General features: G+C 55.4%; 1 protein-coding gene across 2 annotated transcripts in view; it reads left to right on the forward strand.

Moving 5' to 3' along the window:
• The window catches only part of LOC113214687 (scavenger receptor class B member 1), a 29,858-nt gene extending 19,563 nt beyond the window's left edge, over nt 1-10,295 (forward strand). The window contains exons 1-8 of one of the 2 annotated variants that reach the window (XM_026434136.2): nt 68-350; nt 3,943-4,034; nt 4,159-4,319; nt 5,137-5,278; nt 5,727-5,930; nt 6,042-6,441; nt 8,386-8,639; nt 8,955-10,295. In XM_026434136.2, the coding sequence (XP_026289921.1) occupies nt 248-350; nt 3,943-4,034; nt 4,159-4,319; nt 5,137-5,278; nt 5,727-5,930; nt 6,042-6,441; nt 8,386-8,639; nt 8,955-9,155 (1,557 nt within the window). In that variant the 5' untranslated portion in view covers nt 68-247 and the 3' untranslated portion in view covers nt 9,156-10,295. Of the gene's footprint in view, nt 1-67; nt 351-3,942; nt 4,035-4,158; nt 4,320-5,136; nt 5,279-5,726; nt 5,931-6,041; nt 6,442-8,385; nt 8,640-8,954 lie in introns of those variants that run through there. The other variant, XM_026434135.2, reaches the window with a different exon arrangement.
• Nucleotides 10,296-13,516: the final 3,221 nt, after the last annotated feature.

The raw sequence follows: 13,516 nt of genomic DNA on the forward strand, positions 1-13,516 counted from the left end.
GAAGAAAAAACGATAACTTGTAATAATAAAAATATGGGGCGATAGACACAGCATCCCATGCACACACTCATTCGCTGGTCAGCTGTCTTGGGGTGGGCCGGTCCGGTCGAGGCGCTCTGTTACTCCCGCGCTGCCCAGGACGCCGCCGTCCCCCCGCGCGCGCGCGTGCCCGTGTCGGCCTGTGTGAGAGAGAGTGCGTTGGTGTGCGTCGGTGCCGGTGTGTGTGTGTGACCTAAAGGATACTCCCATGAAGGCGTGGCCCGAGACGAGGCAGTCGTCGATGAAGCGCCCCCTGCGGCCCCGGGGCTGCAACAAGTACTCGACCAGCATGGGCTTCTTCCTCAACAAGGGTGAGTCGCGCCGCAGCACCGGGCAGCACCTGGCAGCACCTGGCATCACCTGGCAGCAGCACCTGGCAGCAGCACCGCCCGCTGCTGCAGAACCACCTCGCTGAGCCCCTCCTCCCACCCCCACCCCTTTACCACATCCACCCTCTGACGGCAAAAGTGCGGCGTTCTGCGACACGAGGCAACAGCACCTTTTTTTTTCTGACTCGTCAGTAGTTTTGGCGCAGACGACCGTGCGCTTCGCAAGGCTTCGCCCTGCGTTGAAGCCACCAACCTCGCGCTCGCCGGGGCGGCAGGCGCGGTTTTAGATCCGTCCTCCTGCAGGAGGGTACGGGCGGGGTGGGGGTGCTGTGTGTTGGCTAAAGTTCAGGGCTTTTGCACCGCGCATTGCCTACTTAAGGCACAAGGCTACATTCTAGGGGTCGCGGAGGAAGGGGGAGGGACAAATGTCGCTGTCGGCCCCTTGACATGACCATTATCTGGTCACGCTCCTATGTTGAATCATAGAGACCAAAAATGAGCCGCAGGGAACGTGTTAAAACTGCGCGTCTCTGGGCGGTAGGGGGAGGGGGCGGCGGGGAGGTCACTCGCACCCTCGTCATGTAACTCGCCATGAGCGCCCGGCCTTGCTTGTCTAGATAGCCGCACCGCACCCCCTCGAGGTGCTGCACCCCGTGTCCGGCCGGGGCAGCGCCGGGGCGGGCGACGTGTCAGTGCTAATTACACTAATTGGAGCTGATAGCGGGGCCCTCCCCCCCCCCCCCCAATCCTCGCGCATCTCGCGCGCCGTCGACTTTTCGGGAGGTCAGCCTGGCTGGTGGTGCGCGGGCGGAGGCGAGACGTCACTCCCCACCCGCCGGCGTTATCAAGGGCAAGGCCCACATTTCCCTCAGCAGACGCCTGTCCTCTGCCCCCCCCCCTCCCACCCCCGCAGGCTCCGCGTCCCGATCGACGAATCCGAGATAAATCATGTTCTCTCCCGCGTTGGCATGACAACCCGAGCGATGAGCCAAGCGATGACACCGGCTCACTCTGCTCCCCTCTCCGTCGGGCTGAAGTCGCTCTCACTTGCTCGGCCCGCCGCACGCGCGGACTTGGCGCACTGTTTTATTATAAAAGTTTACAAAGTGTCGCTCTGTGACCCATAAAGAGAACGGTGGCATCGCCCACGACGTTGTGCATTGTAATCACACAGTAATGTTATTGCCTTTTATTTGGATGCTTCCATTTTCTTTTTTGCGATACAAAAGCAATGCTCTGTACACTTTTCCTGGTGCGTGAGTTCGACTGGCGACGGGTTGTGCCGCTCGCTGGTTGGCTGGCCGCGCGGGGCGGCGGCCGCGGGCGGCCAATGGCGGCGAGGCGCGGAGCGTGGCGCGAGGCGGGGGTGGCTGCTGCCTGCCGCGCGGCTGGCGCGCAGCGCTACACCATCACGATAGACATATTCGCCACCATTATATTTTGAATCCGTTTTCGCGTGTAAACGCGCGGTTTGTCACTCGCTCGTCCGGCGGCCTCCTCGTACTCCGCCGTCGGGCCGGCTCGTGTGGGGATGCTTCCGTGGGAAGCGCTAAAAGAAAGGGCCACGTCGGTGGTGCGGGGGACGGGGCTCGCATGACTCTGCCGAGCACGCCGCGGCCCGGCATGGGGCCCTCTGTGATTGGCTGGCCGGCCCCACGTGGCCGAGTCACGCCACCGGGCTGGGCCCATGGCCTGGGCTCGCGCGCTCACGACGCCCTGTTCGTCGTCATCACTTTCTTGTGTCGCTGGCGTCACCGGAGACAGCGTGGTGGGTGTGGCGGCGGCCCCAGGGTGTCGCCTTACCCCGGTGAGGCGGTGTCTGGTCCCGCTGCCAGTGCGTTGCTCCAGGCTCGTCTGCTGCTCCCCCCCAGCACCAGCGCTCGTGGACTGACTCGGCGCGGCTATTCTCGGCCGCGCCAGGTCTCCGGGCGCGGGGGGAAGGGGGGGGGGAGCGACCTGGGCCGAGCTGGACCGAGGTGGTCAGGGTCGGGAGGCGTTGAATGGACTGGTGCCGCGGCCGCCGCGCAGGCTCCCCGTGGACGGCGACCTGCGTGCGGGCTGAGGGCGGTCGTTGGCACCACGTCCTTGCTTGGCTTGGCACGCTGCGCGGGGCTGGCCCTAACATCTGCACTATGCGGCGAATTCGGAGCTTGTGACCCAAAGATATGGTACATCAGACCGGCTCAACGGCCAGGGGGGAGGTCATGTGGCGGCGAGGCACAACATTCAACATTTTGGCGGGGCGTCTGACGGGCTTTGACACGCTACTAGAAAAACAGGAGCAGCTAGTACTTTTGGGTATGGTGCAGGGTGCAACTGACTTAGAGCCTAATACAAAGCCACGAAAGTGCGTTCGAAGTTGCCCGAAGTTTAGCACCTTGGCCAGGTTTGGCCATGCACTCCGTCCGTAGAGGCACTAGACCATGCGCGCCTTCTGCTGTCCCCGTGCTGTCGCCCGGTTGTCTGTCTCGCTCTGGTTGGGGTGCGCGCGGACCACCCGGAAGTCCACCCCGCGCAGTCGGTTAATGGGTCGCGGCGTCTAGACGGGACGCTCGTCGACGCGACGCCGCCGTCCACGACGGCAGGGGGTCGGCGGCGGCGCCTCTCGGAGTCCGTTGAGACGGCGCGATAAGGTTCTGTCGATCGGCATCGTCATGAGTCCAGGAGGAGGAGGAGGAGGAGGAAGAGGAGGGGGCGGCTGTCTACCTCCGTATCACGCCCCATTCATGGGGCACTCTTGTGCTGCCGGCGCCCGGACGGTCACGTGTCTGACTGTGCATGATGACACATGGCGCGAGGCGGCACTGCAACGTCCTGGCATTTGTTTTGTCTAATCTTTTAGAAGGAAAGCGGTGGTGTGATGCTCGGTGCGTCAGACCGTTGGAAGGGGCCGCTCTGCTCCTGCGTAGGTCGTGGTTTTATCCTTCGCACCGCTGATACCGTAATCACTCCATTTCGCAGATGGTCTGTTGTTATTTTTTTCCTCGAATTACTTAGAGAGGGGAAAGAGGCACTCCTTGTTCATGGCAGGACATGCTTCCTATTTTAATCTCTGCGGCGCGGGAGTCGAGTGTCGTGTGTCTGAGTCTCTATTAGCTGCGATAATCTGATAACGCAGCCAATCGCAGGCCGCGTGGCGTGGTGCGTCGTCGTGACGCGACTTTCTTTTTTTCCCTGCGCTCTGTCGGCTGTCTGTAGTGCTAACTGCGGCCGCTACTTCGTGTTGGTGTTATCATCGCCCGTTGGGTGCGCTATACGCTATGGGCCGAGTCGCATGATTGATTTTTCGCCATAAGAGGCGCGGATGAGGGGATTGGCGGAGGGGGAGGGGGGGTGTATCACGCCACTCAATGGCGTAGGAAGTCGCGTTGTTTTGATTGCGCATCGCTGACACCTTACCGTTGCGGGTAATTGTTCTTTATTTATTTTTTATTTTTCTAAAGCTGTTTTTTTAGGTGTTGCATTTGCCGTGTGTAATATGCGCGAGGGGAAACCGTTCAACTATGACGGTGACGTGGGAGAGACCATACGCTCTGTATTCGCGCCTTACCCTTTGTTTTTGTCTTTTTCGCAGGCATAGCGGGCTTGTTTGTGGCCTTCTTGTTCTGCCTGGCGGGCACCACTGTCATGTGGTGCACGTCCCTCTTCCAAGACCTGGTGACGGGGGTGAGTATCCCACATTACAAACTGGTTATTTTCTAAATCGTGCGATACGCCTATCTCACACCTCCATCCTGAACGCGATGAGTTCTGTTTTAACACATTGTTTTCTCACGTGACCCTCGTCCAGACGATGGTCATATCCAACTCGTCCAACACCTGGGACTGGTGGCGGGCGCCGCCGGTCAGCCCGCTGCTCATGGTCTACATCTTCAACTACACCAACGCGGACACGTTCGGCCAGGACGGGCAGAAGCTGCGCGTCAAGGAAGTGGGGCCCTTCACGTACAGGTGCGTGGTGTTCAGGGTCCGGTCAAGGCCTGGCAGCCGCTAGGGTCCGTTGGGTTAACGCTCTCCTCGGGGGGCAGATGGGTCGTCCGACGCGTGGCCGCCTCGCCCCGCCCCGCCCCGCCCCGTTCCCACGAGCAAGGCCGGCGCCGCGCTGCGCTGCGCTTGTGATGCGCAGTGACAGTGACCCGTGGCGACGACATGACCACCGCCCTGGTCTGGTTACCCCGGCCTTGCCTTTGCACACTCCAAAGGAATGATCGGCTGACCGCTCATCCGATATGCCGGCTGGATGTCCGAGATTTTCATTATTTATTATTTTGTACAGTAATGTGGGCCAATGCCAATTTGGCCTAACTTCATCAACCGATCTTACCAATTTAAATTCTGTATCCGGTGCCTTACTTGGATCGATGTGCTGCACTGTCCGAAAAAAGCGCGGCACGTATATACTGTTCAAGGCCTTGCCTGATTGATAAAGTAAGGTACAATATTTCAAGGTACTAAGCACAGTCTTATGGGCTCTACAGTAGAAAAGTACGATCATGTACCTCACCCCCACGGAATTACCTTCCATTTGGTGCAGGCGCGGATTGAGAGGGGGGGGGGCACATCCCCCGTCGTCTCTAGAGAGCCGCCTGAAAGATAGGCAATTTACCCCCAAAACCCCTGTATGTAGGCAACCAACCTGTCAGCCGGACCTTAATCCGCCCCTGATTTATGGTGTAGTTGGAAAATTTGGGTGCAATAACATCTTTGACAGTGTGCCTTGTCGCAAGTGCTTCGTATCAGTCGCATAACACTTTCTTTGCCTCTACAGGGAGACGACGGAGAAGGTGGACTTCAAGTTCTACGACAACGCCACGCTCTCCTACCACGAGAAGAAGACGTATGAATTCCTCCCCGAGATGTCGGCCTACCCCGAGAGCGCCAAGGTGTACGTCCCCAACATCCCCTTTCTGGTGAGTTGAGTTCGGTTGCACCCGGGCGATCCGCGCCTTCCCGTCTAGTGCGACCCCCGCCCCCCCCCCCCTCTCCTGCGCAGGGTCATTTTACGATCAACTTATCTCCTTGTTTGCGTAATATGGCGTGGTTTTCAAGCCTCTTTCGGCTTTCCCCGGGCGGCGCGCGGCCCGGCGGGCGCGCCGGCTAACGCCCCAGATGCATAGTCATTTGCGCGGGTGTGGGTGCGCGCGCGGGTTAAACTAAGCTCTGTCCAGGCGGTTGGAACAATGTCGAACGAGCATACTTGGCATCGAAAACAAGTCATGATTTTTGTCATGACCTTCTTCGGGTAACAACTGCACACAACAATTATCTACCGTTCAACCATACGCGTCTGGAACACACAAATAAAAATGGAGGCGTGCAATGTGCCTGAGCCTGACGTTTGCCCGTCGGTGTTCGCAGAGCGCCGTGGCTGCGGCTCGCGACCGAAACTTCATCGAGCGCTGGGGCATGAACATGATGCTGCACAGCTTCGACTCGAAGCCCATCCTCCACATCAACGTGCGCGACCTGCTGTTCGGCTACGAGGACCGCATCTTCAACGTGGCCAAGTTGACGGCCATCAACGGCCAAATACCCTTCCAAAAGTTTGGGCTCATGGTGCCGGTGAGTGTTTTTGGTGTTTTTGCGCAGGTTTTACGGGAAAAGATGGGCTAGTTAAATCTGACCCCCATGGAAAAAGTCCAGTGTTTTGACTTTTGACCGTTGGCTTTGCAGAAAGTGGGCGTGTCTGAGCACGAGATCACGATGCACACGGGCGCCGGCGACATGAGCCGGCTGGGCCAGATCGTCAACTTCAACGGCTACGACAACCAGGGCGTGTGGCGGTCCGACGAGTGCAACGCCATCCAGGGCAGCGACGGCTCGCAGTTCCCGCCGCCCTCTGTGTCGCCAGAGGCGCGCCTCTGGGTCTACAACCGCGACATGTGCCGCCGCCTGCCGCTCGTCTTCAACGAGTACACCGAGGCGCAGGGCATGCCCGCCTACCGCTTCGGCATGCCGGCCAACGTGTTCGACAACCCGCGCGACAACCCCGACAACGCCTGCTTCTGTCACGAGGACGACCCCAGCCTCTGCCTGCCCAGCGGCGTCTTCAACGCGTCCGCCTGCAACCTGAGTGAGTATACCTGCGAGGAACCTGCGGCTGGAGCGTGTGTGGCCACTGATCGAGTTTATGTCCACCAAAATCCGTCACGTGTGCCAGAGTTGGGCTTTACCGGGTGACTCAGAGAGGACGCAGGTGCAGGCGCAGGTGCGCACTACAACGGCCACGGGAAGAGCGAGTTGGCAAAGCCGCTCGGCCCTGCGTCTTCTTTGAATGAATCGCCCGGCACTAGTCTGCCTGTCGTCCTTGAGACATATGGCGCCTTATACGGCCCGAGCGAGTAGGCAACCCACATGTCCATGTGGAAGTGTCACTTCAGAAGTGAGCGGCTGTCGAATCAGCCACCTCGCACTTGGGTACAAGAGTAGGCTAGATAATCTATTTGGACTGTTTTTCCACAAACGACAAACCCTTTCCTCTCCCCGCTACTTGTGTGGAGTCACACTTGACTTTGACTTTTTTCGGGCCTTGCTCGCCACGGTCTTATCCTGCTCGCGCGTCACTCGTCTGTCCCGGGGCGGCGCCGGGCGGCGCTCCACCTCGGGCCCGGCTGATGTCTCTTTCGAGGCGCGGACGGGTGTTTTCAAATTCGCCAGGAATTGCAATTATATGCAGATTGGCGGTGTCTGCGGGGCGCGCGGTGCGGTCTGCATCGCGTTGACGCATGTCCTTCGCCGGGTGGGTCTTGTCGGTCTTGTCCAAAGGCGCCGCCCGCAGAGGGTTCGCCAGACCGCGATTGCTCCTTTTTTGCGAGGGTGACATGCCAATCGGTTCGGCTATCTCCGCGGCGGCGGCGGCGCCGCGGCTGGGTCGGGTCCCCCTTGATAAGGGCCAAAGGGTGCATCGTGCCCGTCGCGCTGGTTGCCTTTCTGAAGTGACCCAGGAATAACCTCATTTTTTTTGTAAATTTCCTTTAACAAAAACTACCACGCACGTAACGTACTGTTCGTGCGGCCCTGAGAAGCGACGAGGAAGTTGGGGGGGGAGGAGGTCCCTTCTGATGGATACCGGGGGACCGTCTAAATACTCGGGTCGATCCCTTCCGGGTCCCAATTTGGGTTCGCACATAGCGGCCGATCCATAGGCCCCCGTGTGCAGATGTTCTGGCTAGATCTGTTTCTGATGGGCGTCGTGGGTTTTCGTTCGTTTACGTGTCGGCCAGCAAGAAAGAAGGCACGGGGGTTGCGGGGGCGGCGACCGCCACACCAGCCAATGTCAGACTCTCGCGAAGACAAGACACGACGCGACATAGGCGCGACCCGCGACACACACCCGCCGGGAACAGGGGACTAGGGGGCTGCTGAACCTGCGTCAGGGATCGCGGGGGAGGTTGGGTGCCGAGTTGTCGTTTGTCGTCCCCGCGGGGCGGGGCGGGGCGGGGCGGGGCGGGGCGGGGCGGTCAGAGACAATAGGAAGGGACTCAGCGTTCGCGGACGCAAGAGAGCTGATACCACCACGGGGTCGCGCGACCCGCGCCGAGTTCACGATGTTCCTCTCGGCAACCGGCCGGCCACAGAGACTCGCCTGCTCTGCTCTTCATTGTGGACCGTCTGCTCTGGTGTTGAATCCGACGTACTTTACCGTGACTCTAGACACTGGTGACCACCAACTCGACTGGGCCGAAGTAACCCCTGTTCCAATCTGTAGGATATATTCTTTTTAGCAGATTATACATTTGTAAAAACTGAAACGTTGAACATTTTTTTACCCCGTGCACCGGGTTTATCAGAGGCACAGTACCTGCATTTTTGGGCGCATTCTTGCCATTTGTTTAAAAAAATGCTTACTGCAAGAAGCCCAAAAGTAATGTATTAATTTTTAAATGTAGTAATTAGTCATTTTCAAAGGTATACCTGAGGTGTGGGCACGCAATGATTCTGGCCACACGATGAAGTTCGCATTCTGCATGGCATTCTGTTCCACGTCTCACCAGTGTTCTGTCTCTCTCCCACACAGACGCGCCCGTCGTGATGTCATTCCCGCACTTCCTGCACGGCGACCCCGCGCTGCTGCACAACGTGGAGGGCCTGAAGCCGCAGCCCGGCCAGCACGACATGTTCGTCGACATCCACCCGAAGCTGGGGCTGACCCTGGGCGGAGTGTCGCGCCTGCAGGTCAACGTGCAGGTGCGGCGGGCGGCGGGCGTCCTGGGCCAGACCATGAGCCACTTCAAGGACCTGAGCATTCTGCCCGTGGCCTGGTTCGAGCTGGTGAGTGTAACTGCGAAAGCTTGGGCGCTAGAGTCCTCTAGACCCAGTCGATGACTCTTTGGTACGCTGTGGCTTGTATGGGCGGCCACGGTCTTTAGCCTTCTCCTTGAGACCACTAATTAGAAACACGTGGATACCCCACGAAAGTTTCAGTCCTTCCTCAAATCCCTCTCTAGTGCCCCAATGGTGGCTATATGGACTTTGGACTGGCCGTCTCAGTTAACATTCAAGCCACAATGTCGCGCTAGTTTTCCATCGTGATACGCTGTGAGGTGACGTGCTGTGATTGTCTAACCCTGGCGCTCTCTTTTGCAGAAAGTGACGGAGTTCCCGCCGCCGCTGAAGAACCTCCTGTACCACGCCACGTTCACGGTGCACATCCTGGAGCTGCTCCTCATGTACGGCTTCCTGGCCGGCGGGATCGCGTCGGCGGCCGTGCTGTTCCGGCGGCTGTGCCTCCGGGAGCGCGGCACCCTGGACCTGTCGGCAGAGTCCCCCGACTCAGACTCGTCGTGAGGTGAAGTGTGTGAAGCGTGACGTTTAGAAAGCCTCTACAGTATTCACTCATCTCAGGACGCGTTTGCCTCCGCGAGGTCCCTGCCGCGAGGTCGCGATGCGGGGCTGGTTTTCCGATTCGCGACGGATCGCTGGCATCGTGGTTTTTAATGTTTCTCATTTTCTACTTGGGTAAGCGAAACCAAGAGAAATTTGAGCAATATGAACTGGGGCTGCTTGCTCGGGTGCGGGGCGCAGGGCGCTTGCGAAGGATCCGTTGAGGGGTCCAATTCAGTATTTGTTAAAGTCTGCCTGCGTGTGTGTGTGTGTGCTTGTGTGTGTGAGAGAGAATATGTGTACGTGTGAGAGAGCGCGCTCTTGCGTGCGACTTCTGTGAGCCATCGCCTTAAAACGTCCCAAGTAATAAAACATTCCATTGGACCCCTCGACCGAGTCGTCGAATAGCCGTTGACCGGCATTTTGTGGTGTTTTAACCCAATCTGATAGTTTGATAGGTGTTTGTGTTCTCTAATACTCAAGTGTCGTTTACTCAGTACCTCTAAGGAACGCCTGCTCAATGGGCTTAATAGCCCAGATGTCTCAAGCTGCCTGGCCTGGTCGACAGGCCTACGGGACCACCCTTAGCTTTAATTTAGGGTGCTCAGCACTCCCCTGTACAATATCTTAGTTCAAATAGATTTTTTTATACCTGGTTTTAAATCAAATTATTTAGGTACCTGTAGTTTTGTACAACATTGTTTTTCAACAAGTTACTATTAGAGAACGAATCCCTCCGATTGTGGATGATTGTTAACAGCCTTTAAATTGTTGACAATTTTGTTGCTCTATTTATCTTATTTATGATATAAAATGGCTGGATTTTGTCATACTATGCTATGTGAACTAATATCATGGTATTGTCGATGATATTGCCACTTCCTGCATTCTCTCTTAGACCCTGTTCATTGTTATGTTATTTTTAGTGTCAGATGTGTTTGTTGAAGCTGAGGTTGATGCCATATGTTCAATATTTATTTCGTCATTTGTTAAAAATAGTTGTTATTCATTATGGTTAAGTGATGCGGAGTAAGTGGTGGACTTTTGCCAAGCAATGTGGAATGACCACTGTCCATAAATAATACAGCCCTTTTGTTACAACCAGTTGTGATTGTCCTGCTCATTCTATTGTGTGTAACTATCTGTTCCATGTAATGCCCATTCCACGCACTAACTCGCTTGTATTGTTTATGAAAAGTCTAGTCTAGATCTTTGTTGTGAATATTTTGTGACTGTGTGGTCTGCGGAATAGCCTTATTTTTATGGAAATTATTTCTTCAAGACTGAATGTATATTTATTATCAGCTTGCACCTCGTTTTTGTGGTGATGTATACAAATGTCCAAATCTTATGAATTGTCTATTTCTGGCTATTGAAGCAGTCCTCAGTGATTTTGTATTGTGATACTGATGACGTATGTAAATATACAAACTGTTATTTATACAAAAAAAAAATGTATCTGATTCTGGTGCAGCCCCAACGAACTTTCCACAGCCACCTCATACGGCAGGTGTCCCTGCTGTACCGAAACTGCGTATGACTTTAGGGCGCTTCCGAAGGATATAATAACGGTCATTTTAGTGCATACAGCCCGCATATGTATCTTAGGGTACGAATATCACAAGGGTCCCATCGACTGGGCAATGGCCGTGGGACCTCATTATATTTGGATTCCCCCCTGTGCACAGTCACGCGGGTTGGGGCCAAGACAACCCGGTCGGTAGTCTGGGCCGTAGCCCACAAAGAGACTGAGCGAGCTTGCAGAATATTTTACCTCAGCCCGAAATGCGTCGCCTTGCATTTTTGCGCGGCCTGGGCTGGGCGGGGCGGGGCCGGCCGATGTCGCATAGTGTCTTGTTTCCTGCCCGGCGTAGCAACAAACGCTCACAGGAACCAAGGGGGCGTCTGTAAATGACTGCTTGCTGCCCGTCGATATGTGGGGCGGCTCAAACGTTGTGCCCTCACCCCCTTTTTTCACACATGCCCGGTGCCCTATGGGACAGTTTTCGGCTTGCGGAAGTTCTGTTGACAGTGCAGCTGCAGCGTTCCGATCGCCTGGCCTGGGCAGGCCAGTGGCCAACGGCCGCCTACATTAGGCGGTGTTAAGCAGGGGCAGACCCCCCACGGGCCCAGCGCGTGTGTACTGTCCGACTCACTACCTGCGGGTGGGGGACACGGACACGGCCGGACACGGCTCTACTCACAGCGCCCGCGACCAGCGCGTAGGCAACCCAACACACCGTCTGGTGTGGCGGGGGTCACCCTAGGGGCCACCCCACACAGATCGTCAGTCTAACTCTGTGTGTGTGTGCAAATGTGTGCACAAGTGTGCAAATTTCTCAATATTTCTACTACACTGTTAGAGAGACACACAGAAAAGAGTACAGAGAAAGTCAGGTCGATAACCCCTAAAACGTTCGTGGTTTTTCTGTGGTTGACTACAGATGAAAAACTTTTGGATTTTGTGTGGCATAGTACAACTCACCCCTTCCTTTCCGCCCACTAGTAGTACTAAACGCGTGGGGGTGCGCGTAGTCGCGGAGGCACTGAGGAGCGGCACCGGGACACTCACTACCGAACCGGACACTCCAGGTCAAGGGCGGCGGGGCAGGGCGGGGCGCTAATGATATACTGTAGAAAGAGAAACCGCCGCGGTGTGCTGTGGTCACTACAGACACTACACGCACTGGCTGGATTTGTGTCTTTTATTTTTGTACAAATTCACTGGAAAAACAAAGGTGCGAATCTGCGAATCCCTACCTTTAAAAGGCACTAACAAAGGTTAGTGCCTTTTCCAAAGGCACTAAATGTGACCTTTCACACCATTCGCTGGCTAGCTTCATGATATGAGTTCCATGCAAGTTTAGTGCCCTTGGAAGGGCACGAAACATTAGTGCCCCAGGAAAGGCACTTAACTGCGCCCTTGACTTTAGTGTCCCAAGAAAGGTGCTGTTTGTGCCTTTGTTTTTCCAGTGTTTCAGCACAATCTAATTTTGAACACATTTCTGCGTTAATTTGAACATATTTTTTGTTGAGCATTTATTTGTACGGAATCATGCAGTTTTGAGCCCAAATTTATCCGAAACGAAATTCAGGTTCAACTTAAAACGAACGTTTGCACAAAAACATACATACATTTAGTGATCGTCCAGAAAGTACGTCCGATTATTCTCACATTACGGGAGCACGGCGCCTGCGAGACTCAGGGTAGGCCTCCCCGCAGTACGCACATACACTGCAGGCAATATGTTGCCTATCTATCAGGCGCTCTGCGAGCATGCAAGTCTGGACCTAGCACTGGCAGGTTTGTGACGGTGAATGAAGGACGTACTTTCGGAATGATGCCTTTACTTGCAGAAAAACCACGGAGTTTTCCCGTGGTGTATTCGTACTAGAACCATGTTTTTTTACAGTGGGTTTTCCGTACCAGAACCCGGAAATTTATACGTTGGCAACAACTTTTGAACGTACACCTTCACGCTAAATAAATGCGAAACGGTGCGAAATAAAGACGAATCATAAGGCAAAAGAGTCATAAAATACCCCCGAATTACCACGAAATAGCCGCAAAGTATCCGAAACGCACGTGAAATACCGCGAAATAGGCAGTGGCCCGAAATAGCCTGTACACTACTTGGCGATTCAGGGAAGAATCATCTGGCACCTTGCTGACCGCCGAGCTGGCCGCTCTGCTATGCCATGCCATGTCTCGGCCGGTCTCCGCACTGCGTCGCGTGGCGCAGCGCCTCGGCGGGTAGGCAGCCCATCGTACGCCAGGGGCAGAGAGGCTGCCCGGCCCGAGCCCGCGGCGGTTGCTGTTGCTTTCCGCGTGGCGATTACGTTATTGATTTATTAAAAAAAGGATCTAAAGCGGGAAGCAGTAGTTATCAAGAACCTGTTTTATTCAGACACTAAAATGTCAAGGTTAAACTTATATTTGTCAAACACCTATATGACTTATGTGTCTGATCATCTTTCAGTTGTATTCATAGTGCAGGAGTTGGAATAGACACTCATCACAAAATATTTCAAGACGCCCGAGCCTCGGCTGGTTGTGCTGGTGGTGGTTCTCTAATAATCAGGAAACAGTATTGTGAAAATTTACAACAGTTAAAACAGTTGGTGTCCTACAGCAAAAAAACGTGCAACCACGTGTTTGACACCAAATTAAAAGGATGTGAGATTCTTCCGGTAGTTTACCAGCCGAGGCCGGTTAGTTGAGGGCCCACGCGGGAGCGCGTCGTTTGTACGACCCGCGTTTCTACGACCTGGCGATTTCGGACCGACCCAAAACCATTTGTCCGACCTACATTTTCTACGACCTC

This window comes from Frankliniella occidentalis, unplaced genomic scaffold (assembly GCF_000697945.3).
Source record: "Frankliniella occidentalis isolate FOCC.00 unplaced genomic scaffold, Focc_3.1 Scaffold11, whole genome shotgun sequence".
NCBI lineage: Eukaryota > Metazoa > Arthropoda > Insecta > Thysanoptera > Thripidae > Frankliniella > Frankliniella occidentalis.